A 24,818-nucleotide genomic window follows, 5' to 3' on the forward strand; every position below is an offset into this window, starting at 1 on the left:
ATGTGTATTATGTTGACCGTTTCGCGTGAATTCCTCGGGAAAGGGAAAATAATGTGATGTTCACCTTACCTTTACCTACCGGTTAAATTATGATTGCACTTACGTTTTGACTTTATGTGTTCAGTATGAAGCAATAAGTGTCCGCGATCCTTTTTGTACAATTTTTATATAAAAATTGTTTTTATATGGAAATTAGCCCAAATGTTAGTAGATTTATTGAGACACGGCCATTTATAATATACTTATATGGAAAATGTTAATGCACTGCTTCTAGTACGCAATTTTTTAAAATAAAGAATTGTTATATGTATAATACGCCCCTTTCCCTTACCTATAACCATTTTTTCCGGATGCTTATTTTAACAGATGCAGTGTATGGAGGGTAATTATTGCGCATGTGATAGCAAGGCAATTTATGACTTACTTGCCGATTTCTTTAGGAAGATACTCCAATTTTTTCATTCCTTATGATCCTTTAAACCACTTATTCTTTGGATACTTCAAACTATTCCGTTTCCTTTTCAGCCTTAAGTTCATTCGTCTTCCAATTGGAAGACTTCAGAATCATAAGTTCTTCAGTTTTCGGGAATTATTCGAAATATTATGTTCCCTCGAATCCTTTAAGTTCTTCCATTTTCGAGTGCTTTCAATTCTACAATTCCTTTCTCCAGATTCTTCACATCTCACAAAGTTTTTGATTTTTTGAATAATAATATTTTCTCAATTCTTAAAATGTTTGTTTCTTCCAATTTCCCTTCTGGATTACCGCAATTATTCAACTGTTCAGATTCGTCAAATTCTTCAGGAATCAGGAAAGAAAGAATCTTAAAAGAACCTTGAACCTGCTGAACGAACCCGCCCCGTTATTTTTTTATGGAATGCGACCACTAGCTAACTTCATTCAGGAGAAATTTAAAGGTTACACGCAGTAGCTTTGAAGGTTATATCTTTAGAATGTTTTGAAATGGCTAGATTTATAGCTCAAATAATTATAACGGGCACCCAAGTCGTCGCCCGAGCGTTCGCCAGGGCCGTTAGGCAAGAAATGCAGGCGTCCCAAGAGGCGGCTCAAAGATTAGGCAACCAGAAGAGCAGAGCGGAACGGTTCGACAACCTAAAGTTGGGCCTAACGCTTGAGGAAGCCAAACAAATTTTAAACGTTAAAGACATAAATAGTGCCGATATCAAAACACAGTACGAGTTTTTGTTTAAACAGAACGAACGAGAGAAAGGTGGAACGTTTTACATTCAATCGAAGATTGTGCGTGCCAAAGAAAGACTTGAACACGAATTAACTAATGTCGAAGCAAAGCCGAAAACAGACTCTAGCAAAAACGATACTTAGATCATGTTTGTAATTATAAAATAGTTAAAATATAAAGACTACATTATATAACGTGTTTATTGGCGGACGGCGGATGTCGCATCCTGCACCACTTTCAGCTTGTGTGTGCCGTCACAAAACGGCCTTAAGCCCGTATGCTTACACTGACAGAGCCAATAATCTTTCGTCTCCTCGACTTGAAACTTAACCGGCCTACGAACTAACAATCATTTCTGTAGCGCATAGTAGCATACTACCTCAGTTTGATTTTTAAATACACATTGTTATGGGTACCGTCGCAGAAGGGCTGGCTCTTTGACTTGCCGCAGAGACACCAAAAGTACTTTTTACCTAAACACAATTGAGTAAGCGCCTAGTGGATTATCAAAACTCACCGGCTTCTAGAGTTATTTTAAACGGTTTCTTGTCGTAAACGCTTCCGTTTTCTTTCTGCTGATGTGCGCTAATCTTGTCTTCGAGGGCATTCTTCGGGATGTTACTCGATGTACTAGCAGGTGCCTGTGAAGGCAAATACTTCATTTACGGAAACATTTCAACAGAAACTCACCTTTAAAAGAATTGTTCTGTTCGTAACAGACCTTAGAAAAGCACTTTTATAAATGTTTAACATTGCAAATTGTAAGGTTAGGTGAATAGTAGTTCAAGATGTTGTCAAAGTAGTTCGTTTTGTATTTGAATGGTGGAATATACAGGGTGATGTGTCATAAGTAATTTGTCTTTTCGGCGTTCAGATTTGGTTCTTACTTCAATTCAAAGAAAATTTAATTCAATTCACAGGAAAATAAAAATGTTATATGCAATTGCATTTCAATTCATAATTTTCAAGGGTTTCGAAGAGCTTTCTACGGACTTTAATAGACATGGGCGTTTACATAATGTTGCCCAGTCAAACTAGGTTAAATTAAAAAAATTATAGTTTTCAAATTAGACCAAGATGTTCTTTGAATCTTCCTCTTGAACATATCCACAAACTACGTTTAGGGGGTACGCAACATACCACCATTTTGAATTTTTGGTTAAGAATTTAAAATACCGAATTTTAGGTTTAACGTTTTAATATTCAAGAGCCTTTAAAAGTGCAGATATGAAAAAGTATCAATAAACTCAAATAATACCACAAACTTAGCGCGCGCTCTTCCGAGTATCTGAAAACCTTTAGAAACGTTTTAAGAGTTTGACTGTGATTCCAAAGGTTTTCAAGAACCGCGAAAATACTCCTAATGTCCTCTGAAAACTGAAAAGGAACCTTTTAACTAATTTTTTACATTTTTTTTAAAGTAGTTCAATTACAACAAAAGTAGTTGCAATGTCACGTATACAACTATTCAACAACGCGAACGCCTAAATTTAAGGTTATGTCATCTGGGGCTTGTCCATATGAATTATGAGCGAAAACGTTGGTTATTGCGTGCTAATTAATAATATAGCATTAATTTAACGTTTGTAGTGCCTTTATTTTGCATAAGTTGCTTCTAAAGCAAGTTAAATGGTACGCTAAAAACCGCTTTATGTGCCCGTAGAGAATGCGCTTATCTGCTGTTTTCGCGTTTTTATATTAAAAGAGTGACCGACTTTCGTTTTTCAAGGATCACACGCTGTCGAACATACCTCCTCCCGGATTTGGGCCACCTCCGTCGACGATGCCGACCCCACCGATGATGCCACCCGTTCATATGCCACCGATGGGCGGCTTTCCGCCCATGATACCATCGTTCAGCGTACCGCCGCCCGGCTTTAACTCGTTTCCGCCTCATCCGACCCAAGGACAGGAATGGACAGAGCATAAGGCACCCGACGGTAGGACGTACTACTACAACGCGCTCACTAAGCAAAGTTCCTGGCAGAAACCTGACACGTTGAAATCCGCAACCGAGGTAAGCGAGGGCGTGGCCCAACTCTCTTCAACTGTCAATTTTAAGCTGCTACTGTCGCAATGCGCCTGGAAAGAGTACACCGCCGATAACGGCAAGGTCTACTATCACAATATCAACACAAAGGAGTCGCGCTGGGTCATTCCGCCCGAGCTGGAAGAAATAAAAAAGAAAATCTCGGATGAGGACAACAAGCGGCCATTGACTCCACCGGTCGCCGAGGTCGCCAGTCCGCTATCGGTGCACACAACTACGGGGGGAAATACGCCAACCATCAGTTCGCCGATTACCACCAATTCTGCGAGTAGGTTACGGTGTTTGACCGAGCACTTGTATACAGTTCACTTTTTAGGCATAAGTCCAGGCGGTAAGAGCGCCTTGGAGTCGGCGATGGCGGCTACGTTAGCCGCGATCAACTTGCCGACACCCCCACCCAAACAAGGTGAGCTAACTCCGGAATTTTGGAATTTTGAAACAATTTTGTAGATGAGGATTCGAATTTATCGACGCACAGCATACAACCGCCCGCCGAATCGCGTAATTCCACACCCGAACCGCGCGTCTTCAAAGACAAAAAGGAGGCGATGGAAGCCTTCAAGGACCTGCTGAAGGACTGCAACGTCGCGTCGAACGCCTCCTGGGAGCAGTGCCTGAAGGTGATCATAAACGATCCGCGCTACGAGACGTTCAAGAAGTTGAACGAGAAGAAGCAGGTGTTCAACGCGTACAAGACGCAAAAGCAGAAGGACGAAAAGGAGGAGAATCGGCTCAAGGCGAAAAAGGCGAAGGAGACGTTGGAGGATTTCCTGCTGAATTCGGATAAAATTACGTCCGCCACAAAGTACTATCGTTGCGACGAAATCTTCATTAATTTGGAGGTGAGTGGTCTGGTTTTTTTAATTTTTGAAAACAAAAATAGCCCAAATAGCCATAGGGATCACAAAGAAATTGTCCACACTGTACATATGTAGTTCAATATTTCATTTTTTGAAGATGAGTGGAGTGCTAGATGCTTAAAGAAGCATTTTTCTTAATTTTTGAACAGCTTCATATTTTTTGAAAGAAAAAACAGCCCAAATAACCTTGGGACTTAAAAAAAAATTGACCGCGCGGTAGGTTTGTAGTTCAATATTTCATTTTTTGAAGATGAGTGGAATGGTAGATGCTTAAAGAAGCATTTTTTTAAATTTTTGAACAGTTTCATATTTTTTGAAACAAAAAACAGCCCAAATAACCTTGGTACTTCGAATAAAATTGTCCGCGCGGTAGGTATGTAGTTCAATATTTCATTTTTTGAAGATGAGTGGAGTGGTAGATGCTTAAAGAAGCATTTTTCTTAATTTTTGAATAGCTTCATATTTTTTGAAAGAAAAAACAGCCCAAATAACCTTGGAACTTCAAAAAAATGGTCCGCGCGGTAGGTATGTAGTTCAATATTTCATTTTTGGAAGATGAGTGGAGTGGTAGATGCTTAAAGAAGCATTTTTAAAATTTTTTTACAATTTCATATTTTTTGAAATAAAAAACAGCCCAAATAACCTTGGGACTTCAAAAAAAAATTGTCCGCGCGGTAGGTATGTAGTTCAATATTTCATTTTTGAAGATGAGTGGAGTGGTAGATGCTTAAAGAAGCATTTTTTTAATTTTTTGAACAGTTTCTTATTTTTTGAAACAAAAAACAGCCCAAATAACCTTGGAACTTAAAAAAAAATGGTTCGCGCGGTAGGTATGTAGTTCAATATTTCCCTTTTTGAAGATGAGTGTAGTGGTAGATGCTTAAAGAAGCATTTTTTTTTTAATTTTTGAACAGTTTCATATTTTTTTAAACAAAAAGCAGCACAAATAACCTTGGGACTTCAATAATTTGTCGGCACGGTAGATATATAGTTCAATATTTCATTTTTTGAAGATGAGTGGAGTGGTAGATGCTTAAAGAAGCATTTCTTAAAGTTTTGAACAGTTTCATATTTTTTGAAACAAAAAACAGCCCAAATAACCTTGGGGCTTCAAAAAAAATTGTCCGCGCGGTAGGTATGTAGTTCAATATTTCATTTTTTGACGATGAGTGGAGTGGTAGATGCTTAAAGAAGCATTTTTCTTAATTTTTGAACAGCTTCATATTTTTTGAAAGAAAAACAGCCCAAATAACCTTGGGACTTAAAAAAAAATTGTCCGCGCGGTAGGTATGTAGTTCAATATTTCACTTTTTGAAGATGAGTGTAGTGGTAGATGCTTAAAGAAGCATTTTTTTTTAATTTTTGAACAGTTTCATATTTTTTGAAACAAAAAACAGCCCAAATAACCTTGGGACTTAAAAAAAATGGTCCGCGCGGTAGGTATGTAGTTCAATATTTCACTTTTTGAAGATGAGTGTAGTGGTAGATGCTTAAAGAAGCATTTTTTTTTAATTTTTGAACAGTTTCATATTTTTTGAAACAAAAAACAGCCCAAATAACCTTGGGACTTAAAAAAAATGGTCCGCGCGGTAGGTATGTAGTTCAATATTTCACTTTTTGAAGATGAGTGTAGTGGTAGATGCTTAAAGAAGCATTTTTTTTAAGTTTCGAACAGTTTCATATTTTTTGAAACAAAAAACAGCACAAATAACCTTGGGACTTCAAATAATTTGTCGGCACGGAAGGTATGTAGTTCAATATTTTTTATTTTTAACGTGAATATTCCCCAAATCTGTGTCACAGATGGTCATAAGAGGGTAAAGAACTACTTTCTAATTTTTTGAAAAGAAGCTCAGCGCAAATAACCTTGGAACTTAAAAAAAAATGGTCACGCGATCCGTATGTAGTTCAATATTTAATTTTTTTGAAAATGAGTGGGGTGGTAGATAATAAAGAAGAATTTTTAAAAATTTTTGAATATGAACATTCTACAAATCTTTTGCACAGAAGGAGGGTAGAGAAGTACTTTCTAATTTTTTGAAAAAAAGTACAGCGCAAATCACCATGGAACTACAAAAAAAGGTCCTCACAGCCGAGTAATGGAGGACCATTGAAAACGAATACTGCACAAATCGTGGCACAATGTTGTAAATTTTGATCCTTTGCTTCAACAGGTGTGGCAATCTGTGCCCGATTCCGATCGGAGAGAGATTTACGAGGATGTCGTTTTCGCCTTGGCCAAGCGAGAGAAAGACGAGTCTAAGGTACTGAAGAAGCGCAACATGAAAAAACTGGCGGAGGTTTTAGACAACATGGCCGACATCAACTACGATACGACGTGGAGCGAGGCGCAGGCCCTGCTGTTGGGGAACACCGCGTTTAAAAACGACGTCAACCTGCTCGGTAAGTAGTCGGGGGTTGGGTTCGTTTGCGTTTACTCGGTGTGTGCTAGCGATGGACAAGGAGGACGCGCTGATCGTGTTCGAAGAGCACATCCGTCAGTTGGAGAAGGACGAGGTCGAGGACAAGGAGAGGGAGAAGAGGCGCTTCAAGCGGCAGTGTCGGAAGAACCGCGACCAGTTCTTGGCGCTGCTCGACGCGCTTCACGAGGAGGGCAAGCTCACCTCGATGTCCCTGTGGGTCGAACTCTATCCGATTATTTCGGCGGACGTGCGGTTCTCCGCAATGCTGGGTACGTTTTTTCAATATAGTAAGTTGGCTTGTTTCGGTTAGTTTTAGATTGAAGTTTTGCGTTTCAGGACAGTGCGGATCGACGCCGCTTGATCTCTTTAAGTTTTACGTTGAAGACTTGAAGGCGCGGTTCTACGACGAGAAGAAAATCATACGTGACATACTGAAGGAGAGGGAGTTTGACGTTAAGATCGATACGTCATTCGAGCAGTTTGCCACCGTCGTCTGTGAAGATAAGAGGAGTGCCAGTTTGGATGCGGGAAATGTTAAACTTACGTATAATTCACTGTTGGAAAAGGTAAGTGACACTGAAAGGAAATTTTTCGTATTTTTTCACCGAACCAAAGACTTACTTACTCCCTTTCCTGATCATGCGCTTTTGGTTTATTTATTCGGCGTATTGGTGGAGATGCTCAATGGGAAATTTATCATATTTGTACGCTCATCAGGTAATGAGAGTTACACCTTACAGCGACAATCTTATCCTGCGAGCTGGTGAGGGTGCCCAAAGGGAAATTTTTCGTATTTGCACACCAAGCCATACGTTCGTGGGCAATTTGAAATTGATTCATAAAACGATTTAACCGAAACGAATTTAAACGGGCGTTGCATTTTAGGCGGAAGTAAAGGAGAAGGAGCGTCTTAAGGAAGAAAGTAAGCGCTTAAAAAAATTGGAGGTTAGCTTTAAAAATCTACTGCGCGAATTAAACGTCGATTACGAACTATCCTGGGAGGAGGTCAAGTCGAAGTTGGAGAACGAGGAGGAGTTTCAGGCGTTCGCGTCGGACAGCGAGAGGGAGAAGGTTTACAAGGTGAAATATTCGCTTTTGCGCGGTGACGCGTAGGTAACCGTTTGATTTAAAGGAATTCCAATACGAAATGGAAGAATCTTGCAGTCACCATCACTCACGATCGCGAAAGTCGAAGAAATCGAAGAAGAGTAAGAAGTACAAGTCGTCCAGCACCAGCGAATCGGAAGAGGAGCGCGGTAAGAAGAGCAAGCACAAGTCGAGAAGCGACACGCCCTCGTCGCCCGACAGCGGAGACGAGTACACCAAAAAGAAGAAAAAGAAGAAGCACAAGAAGAAAAGCGTATCTGTGAGTTCCTAATTTTACTTTTAAGGTTTTTTGCGGTTAAGAACTGTGTGCATGTCTCGATAATGTGTAACTGTTGCACGCTTTTATTTCTTCTTTAAACTGTGTGAGTTATTATTAAATTAAGACTGAAGATTACTGTACGTTATCTTTTAGTAATAAAGAGATCAAGTTAATCGTTTAGTAATAATAATATTTTAGAGCAGCTGCAAAGCGTTTGTAACTCTTTTTGTTTCTGTGATTGCCATAGCGGTCCCCATCTGAGGAACGTTCAAATCACAGGCCGGCCAAAACTCCTGCGACCGGTAAGGGCGAATTCTCCGAGTCCGAATTAGAAAAACAGAGGATGATGTTACTTGCTCAACTTAAGGAACCCGAGAGCGAATGATTTCCGCAATTGCCACAATGTATAATATAGATTTGGGTTTTAGTGTAAGATTTGGTCGTGTACATATAAACAGGGGTGTCGATGTCATTTCAGTGATGAAAATTAAACAAATTTTTTTAGCTGATTCAAGTTTATTTATTATAAATAAATAAATACACACACATCGTATGTACCTACTTAAAGCCTTTAGTGAATAAAATATACTCTGCTAACAACTCTCTCTAATTATAAAAAAAATTGGACCAAACTATTACGATAAATACGAACGATAGTGGAAGTTTTGCCTTAACACGCGTTAAGATCTTTTTGGATCATCAAAGGAGCCATTTATTAGACAAGACTGCCCTTTTTCATTCACTGGGAGCAGCGGTACTTCGAGTTTGGACGTCCCTGGAGATATTGGTGTTTACTTAAGGTTGTAGTGATCTTAACCGGCACTGCAATTTTGACTACCCTTACAGGTGGCAATTACTAGCAGCTCCATCTAACTGTCATGTCAAAATCTCGGCCGTTTCGCGCCCCTATGCTACGACTGAGTGGTACGTTGTGTTAAATTATGGCAATTTTGAAGATTTACTTCCAGGGGGTTTTCAATTCCGTAGGCTACTTGCGCGTCCTCAACACCTTCGGTATCGTGTAACACTGCCGTTTCAAAATTTTGGTTTTGTATTTTGCTCAAAATACAGTAATTTCCACATGTACCGCTTCATGGCGAACGTGAAAGAAGGTATGTCAGCGCCTTGTGCGATAAATAAATTTGGTATACCACGGCATACGGCAGGGAATTTAAAGACAATTATAATATCTGGTCTATACCCCCCAGAAGTAGTGCACCTTAACTTTTTCCATGATAATTGTTTAAAGGACCATAGGTTTATCCTTTTTTGCAGAAACGTTGCTTCTACAGAGCTCCGCAATGTCCTCATTTTACTCGCTTCCTCTTGTTCTTCATCTTCGATTTTGCTACGAAGATAAGAGATCGACACTTTTCCAAACGTTAACCCATTTTGTCACCTTTTTCATCAATCGTGTATAAAGTATTACGGATACAAGTACGTTATCTAGCCAAGATAACGCGATAAGAGTACAATGTAAACAGATAACCTTTAGTCGATCGCCGTCACTCGCAGCGGAATCCAAGGCGTTCCGACGCAAGCAAGATGTTTGGAAACAAAGTGAAGCGCTCGAAAACGTTTAACTCAAAATCGGACCCGGCAACTGCTGAATTGCCAGAATCGTCGCATTTTGCGCGCGCGACGCTGTCAAGCCTCAATTATTCGCGAAGCGTGTACGAAAAGTCAAATGTGTCAAGAATACGTAGGCTGTTTCGAAGCAGCAACTTGGAGAAGCGCAAATCGGTTTCTTTGGACGATGTCGAGCTGCAGAAGGGCGGATTCGATCGCGTGAGACGCGCGAGCATTCGCGGAGACGGTCACATGCAGAACGCGAAAAGTGTCTCCGAGTGCGAAATTCGTTGCGACACTATTTTAGAGTTTAATAAAGTGATCAGTGAGCTGCAGATACGGAATCGGCGGAGGAGTGATAAAGTAAGTTTTTTCAATTTTACCAGGGTGTTTACTGTTGGCGATATAGCTACGCGAAAATATCGCTCGGTTACAAATTAGTCCTTCGAGCCGAATCAAAATGATTTAGGTTTTATCATTGGTCATTTACCCGAAAAAAAACTAGATGATATCTTTCATGGTAGGTATTCTAATTAAAGGTCTCAACAAAGCAACTGGGGGTTTGAGGAGGGGGGGGGGGGAACTGGATTTATCCTTCAATGGTACTCTAATGAAATGTCTCAACGCAAGGAATTAATTTCGACCAAAGAAAAAAAAAGAAAGTAAAAGAACGGAGTATAGAGGGAAGGTAGATTAACGATGGCCATCAGACAGACAGAGACAAGAATGGGCAGATGGGAAAAGCGACCGAGAGTGTGGGATCTGATGAACCGCGCGCGGGGGAAAGATGAAAAGAAAGAGAAAAAAGGAAAAAGGAGTGCGACAAGGAATAAACGAATGCAAAAATGAGAAAGTTTCACAATATTTCTCTTTCTTTGGTCCTTGAGCTGAAGAAACGAAAGTAGGAGGGAGATAGAGAGAGGGTGTGAACAGACAGAGGAAGCGCAGAAGTGAGGGTGTGAGAGAGAAAATCCCTTTACGTTTAATGTTCCTTTTTTTATCTGCAGAAAATTTTGAGATAGGGTGAGATAGCGAAAGAAAAAGACAGAGAACGAGGAATATCTGTTTAAGAATATGTATAGGTACCAAATTTGGTTCCAATCGCTTTAGCCGAAAATGAGGGTGCAGACGTAGCGACATCATCGAGATTTTGCTTGATTCGGATTCCTGGTGCTTCTCCGTCCAAAAAGTGGGGAGGGGAGGTCATTTGAGAGAGACAGATAAGGGGGACGGTGACACGGGGACATTTATTTTTGAACGTTGTGTTTTGATTTTCTTTATTTTAGAAGAGATAGAGACAGGAACAAGAATAAAATGGAGGGACAGGTACAGAACCAGCGGTAACATCTGGGGAGATAGGGGGCGAGGAATAGAGAGAGGTGAAGAGTGAGAAAGCAAAAAGTAGTAAGCAAAGTTGAAAACATAGCGGCAGGAGATTAGAAGAGAGAGAAAGCAGAAGAGGAATGGGAGAGAATAAAAGACGAAAATCGAAAGCGTGCGCGAGAAGGGAAATCCGAAGGTAATAAGCGAGGAGAGTGGGATAGAGAAAGGAAAGGGGAGAGAGATTGGTAGTGAAACAAAGTGAAATGGGAAGCGTAAGACGGGAAAGGGAGGAGAGTTTTGAGAAAGAGAAGCAGGTAGAGAAGAGAGTGAGAGAGAAATGGACAAAGAACCAAAGAAGGAGAAATATATAGCGATTAAGAATTGTGGAGGGAGAAGTGAGAGCGCGCGAAAGTTATACAGAAGGGGAGACGGAGAGGACAAGACCGTAAGACCAACTTGGAGCAAAAGAAAGGGGAGTAGGAATGAGCATCTCTTCGAAATTTTATCAACTCTTTTGAAAATTAGGTACTTTGGAATTCCCTTTAAAATGTTCTGGAATCAATCTTAAAGGCACACGAAAGACAAGCAATACTAAAGTCTTATTTTTGCTCGCTCAGCAATTGCGGGAGGCGGTGGTTGGTATTTCCTAATTCTTATAATTAGTTAATTTTTTGAGATAGAGCAAGATAGATTAAAAAGGAAGCGAACAAAAGAAAAAGACAGCGAACAAAGAGTGAGACAGATGAGAGAGAAGGAACACGATACGAACAGAGGAAAAGTACGAAAGTGGGGAGTAGTAGGTACAGAGGGAAACTGAAAAGAAAAGAAGCGAAAGAACGTGAAATAGAGGGAAAGGTATAAAAAGAGCTAAAGAAAAGGAAGCGAGAGAAAAAATGAAAGAGTGAAAGTAACAGGCAGATGACGGTGAATGACGAAAAGAGGAAGAAAATTCGGGACAGAATTGATTACCCCTAGCACTTCCATAGTGATTTTTGGGGAAAGAGAACCAAACGTTGATAAACAGGGCGGTCACCTTCCCTTCATTCCTAGGGGTATGCCATATGTCTAGTCCATAACTTTTGATTGAGACGTCCGATCGAAAAAGTACGAAATACCGGAAGTAGCCATCAACTTTGTTATTTTAAATAGGGACCCCCTATTTTTTCTACATTTTCGGATTCTACGTCGAATTTGGAGTACAACGATACCCCATAGTTGACCCTTTGCTCCAAGGGCTTCGCCGATATTCAAGTTTTTATGTGAAAAATTGTATTTGCAGGGGTAATTTTAAAAATTTATTATTCGAAAACCGTGAGAGATATTGCAACACAGTTTTCAGTGATTTATTAAAGAAAGATCGAATTTTCTTATGGTATGCGTAACAGTCTAAAAAAGTGAGACTACGTCACTTTTTCAAAGCTCTCAACTTTTAAACTTTTAAATATCCGTAACTCCATTTTTTCAAATGGCACCCCCCATTTTGTTCTTCACCCTTGTTTTCCTTTTTCCCAGACCTTTAATTTGATGCAAAATTTCAAAAGCTGCTTCAAACGGTTTCCGAGATATTCCATGTTTTAGTTACCGTAAGACGGGGCTACTTTGGACAGTTTTTGAGGTTTTTTCTTTTTTTTGACCTTATTTTATTTCGAATAGAACCAGGTTTTTTTTCGTAGGTTACTACACCGTTCCGCTATGACTTGCTGAAAAAAATAGTTTTTTTTTCTCTGGTGTCCAAATTTACCTACATATGTGGGGTAATTTCGGACATGTATTTAAAAATGCATAAAATTGAAGTTCTACGAGTTAAAAAGTAACTTCGGACACAAATATAAGTTTTTAAAAAAAAAAGAGTTGTTTTCACATAGAAACTCAAAAAATACAAAAATTCTTCAAATTATTTAACGTGTTTTATTTAAAAAAAAAACATTACTATCAAAATATCAGTCAAAAACTTAATTATATAAATTTATATAACAAGTATGAAACTAAAAAACATTTTCTTACAATAAACAAAAATAAAAAACTCTTGATATATCACAAGTCATCACTCGTTTTTGGTTCAATAATAACGTCTTACTGTAGAACAATCTTTGGCGCGTTAGAAAATTTATATCGTTCCCTTCTTAAAGGCACTGGATTGAGGATCTCAAAAATATCATGACCCTCAATATAGCTCTGGTCAGGAACATCCGGAAAGTGAAAGTAGGTATCTTTCTCAGTCTTTTTTTTTCTTAAAAATCTTACTTGAAGAAGGGGACTTTCAGTATCTTCACCCACCTTTTCTATAACTTTGGCTGCATAATATTTTATATCTGAAGAATGTTCTATCGGAACCTTTACTATGACAAACATTCCAGGTTTAACGTTCTGAACTTCAGGTTTATCTTTCAAGTTGCTGTCGGTTAAATTTTCTTCTTCAAAGTGCTCTGTCGGAAAATCGTCATGATGAGAGGGGCCGGCCTCAAGTAAGTCAAGCCTTTTCTTTTCTAATATTTGGTCCCTCATAACACTTAATGGTTCATCATCAAAGTCTTCTAAGTCTACTTCTTGTCCCACTTGGTTTAATATCGCTTCTGGTGCACTGAAATCTCTGATCTCCACAGCTTTTCCAGCTGTAACATTTATGCGCTTTCTTTTGGTCTTTGTTTTAGGTTCGGGCATCCTCGATGTTTTTAAAAAGTCTAATAAACTGTCTGAAAGCAGTGAAGCATTTGGATCATTATTTTCATCCTGTTGTCTTGGGATTCTCTTTAAAACTTGGTCTGCATTTAGAGGCCATATTCCGGTTGCTCTGAAACCCGAAATGATATTTTTCTCAGAAGTTGCTTTGATTTCATTTAATGTTCTATTGAGTAATGTGGGAAAATCGGATTTCTGGAAAGGTCCCCTTCTTTTTAATTTCCAATCGGTTAGGATTCGCCTCCAACATTTCTTCAAAGGACCAAAGTAAGCCACATCAAGCGGTTGGCAAACATGAGTTGAATTAGCAGGAAGTAGGGCAAATGTAATATTATTTTCTTCACACTTCTGAATAACATCCAATGTTATGTGAGAGGACAAGTTGTCACCAATCATTAATTTCTTTCCTTCTTTATTCCGGTAGTAGGGTAAAACTATTTCTTGGAACCACTCTCCAAAAGCTCGGGCATCAAACCAGCCAGATGGTGTGCAGGAATATCGGCATCCTAAGGGTCCATTCTCCTCCCATTCTTGATACCTGTGCTTCGCTTTATAAACGACAAACGGTGGTAGCAATGTTCCTGAAGGAGAAGCGGCCATCATGACGGATATGCTGGTTTTCGTTGCATCAATAACTCGATCACAATTTTTTACTGCCCCTCTTGCACACTATTTTCACTCGCCCAGGATCATCACTAAAATTTGTTTCATCATAGTTTATTATGTTTTCAGGAGGCACACCTTCTAATGAAATTTTTAATTCATCAAAATATTGTTGAATAGTAGCATGGTTGACGCTAGCCCTGCTTCTTTTGATATTTTGCGCAAGCCTTACTGATTTAAGTACTTATTTCTACTTAGGAACTTCTTAACCCAATCTACTCCTGGCAAATTATCAGAAAATCGATCAATCTGGACTCCTTTTCGGTTAAGGTAGCTCTGCACAACTTTCCTTACATCATATTCCACTAGTGGAAAACCCCAGGTTGCTGCAGTTGATATTCCATGAGCCAAATTTGCTTCTTCATCAGTGTTCAGCACTGGTTGCCGTCCTGGATTTTTATCATGAGTCCCTTTAACTTTGTCACCAATTGTCGATTTTGGAATCCCATAAAATTCCGACGCCTCTCTTATGCTCTTTTTGTTAGATTTAACATCTGCTACTGCTGCTCTTAACACTTCTACCGAATAATTCTGGTAGGGGCGGCTCCCCAGTTGCCTTTTGTAACTTCGCACCATTGTCCGAAGTTACTCTTCAAAAGGTGATTTTTTTGGTTAGGACGATCTGAACAAAAACAATGGACTAATCAAAATCTACAAATTACACGAAACATTCCTAACATACAAGCTTTCCAAAAAGTGGAAAAACTACGACTCTATCATTAATAGGTTTCGGTGTACGCAAGTTACTTTTTCCACTTTTAAAAAAGTCAAAAAATTGCTTACTTACGGAAACCGACGTAAAAAATCGTTGGGTGCGAAAAAAACATCCATACTCGCCAAACGTTCAAGGGCAACTGTTTCAAACACTCTCTTCTCATCAGGTGACCCCGTGAATAATTTCACTGCCCCCCCATAATTTTTACATGTTAAACGGTCCCGTTGTCCGAATTTACCCGAGCTGTCCAAAGTAGCCCCGTCTTAACGGTACTTCTTGTGGAAAGTTGATAAAAAAATTAAATCCCTTGATGTTATTCTTTTGTTTTTATTATGATAATGTTTAAACGTCAAATTTTCGCTGCTTTTCCTGGCAGCTATTCGATTACATTCACCGTCTATTAATATTAAATTCAAAAAATCTTCATTAGTGTAACCCAAACGAGCCATTATTGACGAGAAGTATAAGTTCAAGCAGCGAAAATTTGACGTTTAAACATTATCATAATAAAAACAAAAGAATAACATCAAGCGATTTAATTTTTTTATCAAATTTCCACAAGAAATAACTAAAACATGGAATATCTCGGAAACCGTTTGAAGCAGCGTTTGAAATTTTGCATCAAATTAAAGGTCTGGGAAAAAGGAAAACAAGGGTGAAGAACAAAATGGGGGGTGCCATTTGAAAAAATGGAGTTACGGATGTTTAAAAGTTTAAAAGTTGAGAGCTTTGAAAAAGTGACGTAGTCTCACTTTTTTAGACGGTTACGTATACCATAAGAAAATTCGATCTTTCCTTAATAAAGCATTGAAAACTGTTTTGCAATATCTCTCACCGTTTTCGAATAATAAATTTTTAAAGTTATCCCTGCAAATTCAATTTTTGACACAAAAACTTGAATATCGGCGAAGCCCTTGGAGCAAAGGGTCAACTATGGGGTATCGTTGTACTCCAAATTCGACGTAGAATCCGAAAATGTAGAAAAAATAGGGGGTCCCTATTTAAAATAACAAAGTTGATGGCTACTTCCGGTATTTCCGGAAGTGGCGCCATTTTGAAAATATTTTAGTTCAATTCATCATGTGCCAAAACCCTTAAAGGGCTTATCAGTTCAGCTTAATTTTCAAAGGTTTTCCATATCTTTCTAACTGACGCTCGTCAAGAATGACCCTGTATAGTAACAGTAATCCTATTTAATATCATTCTCGTTACGTCCATAATCATTTCATAATTTTTGTACCGCACTGGTCAACAATAATTTTCATTATTTAGTTTTTATTATTTATAATTAGAAGCCATGTGTCATCCCTTTATAATGAACTTCGCCCAATTAGTTGCACGATAAATATAATTTTTTTTTCTGTTATAAATTTTGTTGCAAGATGTGTAACTAATAATAGACATTATTATTATTATTATTATTATAACTTTTTTATTTTTGAAGATATTTAAATGAAACTTTGTATGTGAACACTACGAATATAAATAAATTTAACGTTTTCAAAATATTGTTTTGCGCATGCGCAGTACCAACTTTCTTATTTATGAAAGCAGTTAAATGAAATATTATATGTAGCCACTTTGAATTAAACTAAAACTAATGCCGGTTTTAAAAATTACTGTTTACGCATGCTGCATGTTTTTTTTATGAAGGTATTTAATGAAATTTCTAATGCAGACAATGCGCAATGCTAAAAGTTTCATATGTAGACACTTCGAATAAAAGTAAAACTTGCCCATTTCAAAATTTGTTTGTATTTGTATACGCTCCACTAATTTTCATTAAATACGTATAGACTTCCACGATAGGCGGCTCATTTGAAAGAGAATGGCGTAAGGATCTCGTGCCTACCGGTATTTTTTCCTGGTCCTAGCATGAATATTGTTAGGAGGAAAATACGCTCTCGTCATTTATGTTTGCATAATGACTTTTTTAACTTGTTTAAAAGTCATGGTGTAGATGGAAGAGCAGCGTTTTGCTGAATCTATGCCATGAGGTTCTAAAAAATTTTTTTTAAAATAAATATGATTATTATTATTATTATAAAAGGTTGTGGTGGACTGCAGCGGGAGAATATATGGGAAAATTGCAGAATCAAAAATGTTCCTTTATTAAATTCATTCCAAATGTGATTGTAGGGCTTCACAGTGAACATCACACAGTTGGGTAGCAGATCGCACGAGTTTAATTCCAGTACGCCCGAAGAACAGTACATCATCGTTTTAGATTACGACTGGCAAAGCTTTCGTTTAACATTTCAAATAAAATTCTTCTACGAGGGATGCTATCACGCCACAATTTTCTATAGGAATATGGAGTTGCACAACGGAGATTTTGACATAATTGTACTTAACAGTATGTATTTTAGACTCCTTAAACTCTCTTTTAATGAATTCTGATTAGGTATCGACGCGACGCTGGTACATAAAAATATCGCCTCGAAAAATCACAACGTATGCTACGAGGCCAAACTGCTAGGGATCAACATGGAGAAATTAATCAAACCGAAGAAGGTGCTCTGTTACGTATCACCCAAACAACTTATTGTCAAAGAGATGATTTTGAAATTCATTCCAAAACGCCTCTTTACATTCAGGCTGTGTCCGTCCACAAAGGTATGACGTTACCCAAACTCTCGCACAACTTTTTCAGTCACGATCTTGCAGTTTCATTTCCTGCCAGAAAGTCCTACGAAAATGGTGGAAGGTTTGGGGGGCACCTTTCTTATTGACGACGGATGCCAACCGAAAATCGAACTGACTTCGAAAGAGCGCAACGTAATCGCGGCCACTTTCACGAACTTCCTACTGAAAAATATGGGCGGATCTGAAACCTTCCGCGACAAACAGGACTTTTTCTATCACGAGGTTCGCAAATATCACCAAAAGCATTACCACGATAAGTTATCAATGAAAGCAAACCGAGAGAAGTTACTCGAGTCCAGCATGAAAGTAACCAAAAGCTTTTCGGTATCCGATTGGTGTCGGAACTTCGAAATTACCTTCCAAGGAGAGCAGGGCGTCGATTGGGGAGGCGTCCGTCGCGAGTGGTTCGAGTTGATTTGCTCTCAGCTGTTCGACTCACGCTTCGGGCTATTCAAGAGCTTTTACGAGGGTCAACAGTCGTTGGTGCACCCAAACTCGCATCGACCGTCACATTTAAAGCTGCGTCACTTCGAATTCGCGGGCCGCATTGTCGGCAAATGCCTTTACGAAAGCGCCCTCGGTGGCTCGTACCGGCAGCTGGTCAGGGCGAGGTTCACTCGATCTTTTCTCGCTCAGGTCATCGGTTTACGTGTTCATTACAAGTACTTCGAACAGGACGATCCCGATCTGTATCTGACAAAGATAAAGTATCTTTTGGAGAATGACATCGACTGTATTGATACGGAATTATATTTCGTCGAGGAGGAGTATGACGGAGGAGGGCAGTTGTTAAAAACGGTCGAGCTCGTGCCTAGTGGAGCGAAAATAAAAGTTACTAACGTCACCAAACATCGATATTTGGATGCTTTAGCTCAATTTCGACTCGCCACAAGCGTGCGAGACGAAGTTGATGCATTTCTGAAAGGCCTTAACGAGCTGATACCCGACAATCTATTAAGTATTTTTGACGAAAATGAATTAGAGGTAAGTGCACCTCTTATTTTTTGTCTAATTTTGTATGTGAACTCCCAAATGCACCTCCCTTTAAGTGAATCTCCTCAAAATTAATAAATCTGTTAGCTATGTCGAGTTCCCAATTTGACCTGGAGGATGACAAATCCTTTTCAGGTTTAACAGGATTCATTTATTGATGACTCTGAACCTTTGTATCAATTGATCATTGACTTGGAGACTGATCTGAACCAAGATCTCTATAATTCATTGACCGACGACTTTCAATACCAATATTAATCTAATTTTAAGCATTTTCAAATTTGTCCCCCAAGGATTGATTCATTCACTGCCCCAACTTTCTAGACCCTTTCCAATGATACAATACGTAGACAGTTTTGGAGATACCTTAGGGAAAACCTTGGAAAATCCAGAACGTTCTGAAAAATAGTTAAAAAGATCTGGAAAGGACTAGGGGACTTGAAAATGAATAAAACGGTTTCGGAAAACCCTAGAGGATATTCTTAGAACCTTCGAACTTTTCCAGAGCGCCTTTCCAGGGTTTCCTGGCGTGTTTTTTTTAGAACTTTGAAACCTTGAAACTTTCTAGGTGCCCTGCAAACGTTCTCAAAACGAATTCTAGCTTCTTCCAGAGCTTTGCAGTTCATTTTATGTCATTTCTAGAACTAAAAGGCAACTAGAGGGCGATTTTCAATCAACTCATTTAAATGTTAGCCGCCTAAAGAAACTCAAAAGCTCTGGAAAGCGATAGAAACTTCTATAGAGATCATGTAAGGTTGAAAAATGCACCTAAAAGGCCTTTGAATATTTTTATGACTTTGGAAAGCTTTTCAATATTCTGGAAAGCGTTCAGAGGATGTTGGAAAGCATTTAGAAAGCTTCGTCTGATCTGGAAAGGCTTTGGGAACTTCATAGCGAGGTCTGAAAAAGATCTGGAAAAGACTGCAAGGGTGACAGGGTGCTCTGGTATGTTCTAAAAAGTGTTTCATTGCACTGTAAAGCCTTTGAATGGTCTGAAAAATTCTTGCACCATTCTAATAGGAGTTTAGAAAGGCTGCATTTTACAGTTTTCTTTTAGTCCCTTTCCATAACTCTTTAGCTCTCAGCTTGACTTTACAGTAAAGGCTCTAATGGTCAACAACGATGCCAAATGTCACCAGAATGTAATTTGTACAAAATGAGCGGCCCAGGTTCGATTCCCGGCAGATACAGAATTTTTTTATTTTACCACCACCAGCAGACTAGACTGGTGGATGGGGACTAATCCTGATCTCTTAATATTAGCCATTGACAAAATTCAATTCGTCTTTGGAAGTCCCCTGGTTACATCAAATGCAGATTATGGAAAGAACATGAGCAATCATGGTAGTTATATGATATGTGGGCATCAAAAGTAAAAAAAAATAGGGGTTCCCATTGAAAATAACGAAGCTACTAACTACTTCCGGTATTTCCGGAAGAGTCATAATTTTAAAAACATCGATTCGGCCTTCAGAGTAACTCCTAATTACAAATTTTCAAAAGCTACCCATTTCACTTTCCCAGACGTTTAACTAAATCTTCCAAAAAAATCCCCTGTATAGTTTGTGCATAAATCATAATTATAAAAATGAATGTTTATCTGTCTGTATGTCTCTAATACCTTCCTAAACCGTTCATCTGATTGCAATGAAACTTTGGGGAATGGTTGGACGTATGCCCGCGAAGGTTTCTGAATTAATAAAACACTTCCCGAAATTCTCACGGGAACGGGAGAAAACGCGATTTTGCGTTTTACAGTTGAAACTGCGGTAGATAGACTTGACATTTAGAACGTAGGTTTCCTGGGGTACTTCGAATCACTTCCCGAAATTACCACGGGAACGGGAAAAAATAGATAACATAACTTTGACTAATAGGCGGCAGGAAATCGACGGGAACGACCCTAAAAAATAGTATGAAGTAACAATAGTTTTAATACTGAAGAGTTTAATGGAATTATAATATAAAGGGTGTCCCAAAATGCACACAAGAAGCAATTTTAGTAAAAACAGGTTTTTTAAAAATAATATGGCTGTTAGTTGATTCATAAACGATAAACGATAGGATTGTGTGTGGAATACCATATCGGGTAAGTGGCCTCCACGGCTCTGCTGGCGCATATGAACTCTTGATGAAATTTCGCATAGCCGTTTGATATAAATAAGAATCCTACTAAAGAGTTTTAATTACACCTAACGTACTCCTGGGTCACACCAGCAAAATTTATCTTAACTCGCTCAGGTTCGTAATTTGGGCTGGTTTTAAAAACATTTATTTGACAAATAGAAACAATAAGGATGTAAAGTAAGAATGGCGCATTTAAGACCCGTTGACACATTCCACGCTACAAGCGTTCGATAAAACAAATCAAATAAAATCGTAATTACTTAGTGCTCAATAATCCATTAACCCGGTCACATTGCATGTGTTGTCACTGGACAGAACGATATGTGTAGTAGATGAGGCTTAAGTCAACCGAGAACTGAGATTCTTCTGTTTAATAAAGGCAATCAGAGTACCATAATTGTCTATTTTTACTTTTTCTTCCATCTGCCTTATGTTCATTGTAAAAAGAACAAGAAGCCCTTTTTACTTTTTACAGCGCAAAAACTGACCAAACCTGCAAAAAAAATTTGGATAACTGCCTTTTTTTGCCCAGAAAAAAAAATTGTCTCAGATCGACCGGAAAAAAATATTTTCTTATAGAATGTGGCCTGTAGAATCCATAATTCCAAACAGTTCCAAGATCGGACTACTAGATCAAAAGTTACAGCCCTTTGAATTTTTTGTCGAAATTGGTTTTTTGCCCATAAATATACCTATTATTCAAAGTTTTCGTTGACTAATTAAAGCAAAAGCAATAAAGGGGCCTGTCAGCAGTAAGAAATAAAATACCGTTCTAATCTAATCTTTTTCGCCTGTACAATAATAAATAGATAAATGACTACCAGCATCAGCAACCTGCAACCCAATTTCTATTTCTTAACCCCCACCCCCTCCCCCTTCTAGTACGCACTGGGTGACTGTATGTGCCACGAACTTGTTTAAGCCCCCCCCCCCCCCAGAATACATTTCTACGTACGCCACTGATATAATTGTAATAAAGCCGACAATACATTACCTGCATTTGACAGTATTTATTGATTTCAAAGTATAATTCAGGTAATGTATCGATTTTAATCTTGATCGGATATTTAAAATGGGCGCTTTATCTGAGCACAACGTTGCCAAATTGTATTCTCATAAATCTACCCCAATTAAGTTTCGGATATACCGACACATTATTTATTAAAATATAGGTAAGGTCAGTAAGAAAAGTCAACATCATAGGCGTAACCAACGTGGGGGTAAAATTTTCAATCCTTTACATTGTGAAACATCACACGTGCACTTTTTTGGGTTAGTTGGTGCGGACACAGTTCCACCTCCTTCTAATTGGAAACGGTTTCAGAAATCGATTTAAAATTCCGAGGGGGGGATAAGGTAGAAAACGCATGTTCTTGACATAAAATTGACCTTTCTAACTTCTGTGGGACTGTGCGCCATTTTGAATTTTTTTAACCGAGAGGGGATCATGTAAAACAAAAAATGTTGACAAAGCGTCATCTTAACTTAGGTTACAGTGGAGACTTGAGAAGGGAAGAGGGAGAATGGGAATCACAGACCCCCCCCCTCCATTAAAAAAAGTATCAATTCTTTACAACACCATTGTTTTTTATTACTTTGTAACTTTTTGTTTTACTGCTGTTGTACTGTCGCGCCTACTGTTGTAATTAAAAACAGTTTTGGATGCACAGGTTACTCCCATGTGATTTTTTAGCTGCTACTATGTGGAACCGGTCACTATTCCATAGCGGACTTCAAAGCGAACCACGTCATAAACGGAAATTCGGTGGAGTTTCGCCGCATCGTCGGCTGGTTCTGGGCGGCCGTCTCCAACTTCACGCAGGAGGAAATGGCGCGCCTGCTGCAATTCACAACCGGCTGCTCGCAGTTGCCTCCCGGCGGCTTCAAAGAGCTCAGTCCTCGATTTCAAATTACGGCCGCGCCCACTTTCGGCAATCTACCGACCGCCCACACTTGGTAAGCGCGCGAATTTTACGATCGCCTTCGATGCCCAACTCCCGAGTTTCAGCTTCAATCAACTGTGTCTGCCCGACTACGACAGCTACGAGCAGTTCGAAAAATGCCTCCTCTTGGCGATCAGCGAAGGGACCGAGGGATTCGGCATGGTCTGATACTCGAGCTGTCATTATCGCTTCAAATTTCTTCGAAACAATAGGTATAATGGTAGGGGACCACACTTCAATATCAAAAAAAAAAATTGTTGGGGCTATAACTTAGGTAGTAACGACAATAGATGAAAGCCTTATATAATGCCTAGCATTTACATTAAAAGACGACTAGTTCAGGCTGTTTATTTCAAAGTAGGTTAGAGTTGACAAAAAATAAGCGTGTTCCAAGAAAAACTTAATAATGCTTTACAATTTTTCTATTTTGCTTCAGAGAGCAGTCAATTATTTGTGCGTGTCAAATGAACAATTGTAAACGTTCCTTTAAGCTGTTAAATAATGTTAGTTTCTTAAATAGACTATCTATAAGACGTATAGTTTATCAGGATCATGTGTGATATTCTAGTTTTACTTTCCATTTGTATATTGTTACTAGTGAATGCAAATATTGTTAATTATTTATTGTTGCACTTTCGCATTTCACTTTATACAGTATTAACATGAAATATCTAAGTATTTTTTTATTTATTATGTACATAGGTACATATTCAATAAAGGTTAACTATTGAACAAGTTTCCATGTATCTCACCCTATCCGTCATCTATCGCATCTTTCTGCTCACCCGGGTACGGAGTTGCTGTCGAGTCTCAGTATTAATCGAATCGGTTGCGGTTGCACGTTTATTTTTAGATCGCTGCTTTAGGTCACCCTACATACCATTGGGATCTTGTGACCATACCGCATGTGGAGGTGCGAATGCGTTGTAGTGATGCTTTAATAATGGGTAATCAAAAAAGGATTGACGTCAAGTCACCTTTGGAAGTTCAAGCTAAATATGATTCCCCATATAAACAAAAATTCGAAACGTGATTTGACAGCGCCTCTTTTGATGGGATGGTATTAGTTAAGTGGCCAAATCGAAAAACGACTCTGTTTCTTAGTTCTAACGGCATTTTATGAGCCATTTTGGCCACATGGTATTTTAGATGTAAAAAAATATGCTGAATCCGATTCTGGATGTTGCCAGGCCGAATTTTGCACTAGTTCACAAATACAGCACGATGGCGCCACTATCTACTGTATTGTGTACTATTTAGTATTAAATTGTTTTCCATAATTTATTACTTACATATACGTAAGAGTTGGTTAATTAACTTCATAGCTAGTTCGGAAAATGTAGGAAAATATCATGTGGTAATATAGGTATAGGGTGTCCCAAAAAAGCTGTGAATTAATTAAATTAGTGTTTTACATTTTCCTCGACAAATTTTGTTTGTTATTAAATTTTGTGCTTTTTAATAACCGTTAGTAAGTATTTAGGTTTTTTCCAACTACATATAAATAAAAATTGCGTATTTTTTCCAATGAATTCAAATCTGCAATTAAAAAAACAAAACCACATCGCATTTTTCAGATGATAACAAAAATGTGACTTTGATATGGAACACCCTGTGTATTATTACATAATAAATTCTTTATAAAACACTATAGCAAAAATATTTTAAATAACCAACATTTTCAAATTATTGACGATCTCCTAGGACGTAGAGAGTTTATAATTTTGCGGTGCCTGTCCATCTGTTCCGAGATCTGTTCATTAGCACGATACCTCGAAAACGAATGGACCGCCGATTATGATGAAATTTTGCATTTGAATTCTTTATCAGAGTTATAGATTGGAGTTCGTGAATTGGCAATGTACCTACGTAAAAAAATAAAGAGGGCCCTTTTGACATCTCCGTTATTTATAAACCAAATTGCATGAAACTCAATATGGGCATAGTCGAGGGCATAGTTTTAGCCATATAATATGCAATGGCAAAAGTTGAGCCTAATCAATTCCACATTCACACTGCCCTTTTTGAATTGCAAACTTTTTTATATACGAAAGTATTTGAATAAAATTTGATACATAGGCACTTGGAATAAAAGCAAATCTAACACCAGGTTCAAAATTTGGTTTTTCGCATGCTATAGCCACTACCTATAGTATATCTCGAGTAGTATTAAATGTCATTAAATGTAAATTAATTACATTAACTTAGCATTAACTGAATTAACTTGAAATTAACTGCATTTACAGAACATATTAACTA

At 38.4% G+C, this 24,818-nt stretch overlaps 4 protein-coding genes across 6 annotated transcripts; 3 read left to right on the forward strand and 1 right to left on the reverse strand.

The window, feature by feature from the left end:
* The first annotated feature begins 901 nt into the window (after window positions 1-901).
* On the forward strand, window positions 902-1,393 carry LOC116168452 (mitochondrial import inner membrane translocase subunit Tim16). Its single transcript, XM_031484292.1, has one exon. The coding sequence runs from the start codon at window positions 965-967 to the stop codon at window positions 1,343-1,345; it is 381 nt and encodes a 126-aa protein (XP_031340152.1). The 5' UTR covers window positions 902-964; the 3' UTR covers window positions 1,346-1,393.
* Window positions 1,334-2,002, reverse strand: LOC116168451 (CDGSH iron-sulfur domain-containing protein 3, mitochondrial). The gene is made up of 4 exons (XM_031484291.1): window positions 1,893-2,002; window positions 1,720-1,843; window positions 1,582-1,675; window positions 1,334-1,537 (listed from the first exon to the last, which is right to left on the reverse strand). Exons 1-4 carry the CDS (start codon window positions 1,953-1,955, stop codon window positions 1,402-1,404), a joined length of 417 nt encoding a protein of 138 aa, XP_031340151.1. The 5' UTR covers window positions 1,956-2,002; the 3' UTR covers window positions 1,334-1,401.
* A 658-nt stretch (window positions 2,003-2,660) lies between these two features.
* On the forward strand, window positions 2,661-8,410 carry LOC116168585 (pre-mRNA-processing factor 40 homolog A-like). Of its 3 annotated transcripts, none has more exons than XM_031484501.1 (11): window positions 2,661-2,741; window positions 2,932-3,219; window positions 3,265-3,520; window positions 3,569-3,658; window positions 3,703-4,094; window positions 6,287-6,515; window positions 6,565-6,822; window positions 6,872-7,101; window positions 7,421-7,615; window positions 7,668-7,901; window positions 8,149-8,410. In XM_031484501.1, exons 1-11 carry the CDS (start codon window positions 2,730-2,732, stop codon window positions 8,284-8,286), a joined length of 2,322 nt encoding a protein of 773 aa, XP_031340361.1. In that variant the 5' UTR covers window positions 2,661-2,729; the 3' UTR covers window positions 8,287-8,410. The 3 variants fall into 3 exon arrangements, with proteins under 3 accessions (XP_031340361.1, XP_031340363.1, XP_031340362.1); XM_031484503.1 differs by having other exon boundaries at window positions 6,565-6,804; XM_031484502.1 differs by having other exon boundaries at window positions 2,664-2,834.
* Window positions 8,411-9,446: 1,036 nt separating this feature from the next.
* LOC116169112 (apoptosis-resistant E3 ubiquitin protein ligase 1-like) lies at window positions 9,447-23,203 on the forward strand. Its single transcript, XM_031485140.1, has 6 exons — window positions 9,447-9,833; window positions 16,990-17,206; window positions 17,255-17,466; window positions 17,518-18,480; window positions 22,310-22,572; window positions 22,625-23,203. The coding sequence occupies exons 1-6, from the start codon at window positions 9,447-9,449 to the stop codon at window positions 22,725-22,727; spliced, it is 2,145 nt and encodes a 714-aa protein (XP_031341000.1). The 3' UTR covers window positions 22,728-23,203.
* Window positions 23,204-24,818: the final 1,615 nt, after the last annotated feature.

This window comes from Photinus pyralis, unplaced genomic scaffold (genome assembly GCF_008802855.1).
Source record: "Photinus pyralis isolate 1611_PpyrPB1 unplaced genomic scaffold, Ppyr1.3 Ppyr1.4_LG4, whole genome shotgun sequence".
Taxonomy (NCBI): Eukaryota; Metazoa; Arthropoda; class Insecta; order Coleoptera; family Lampyridae; genus Photinus; species Photinus pyralis.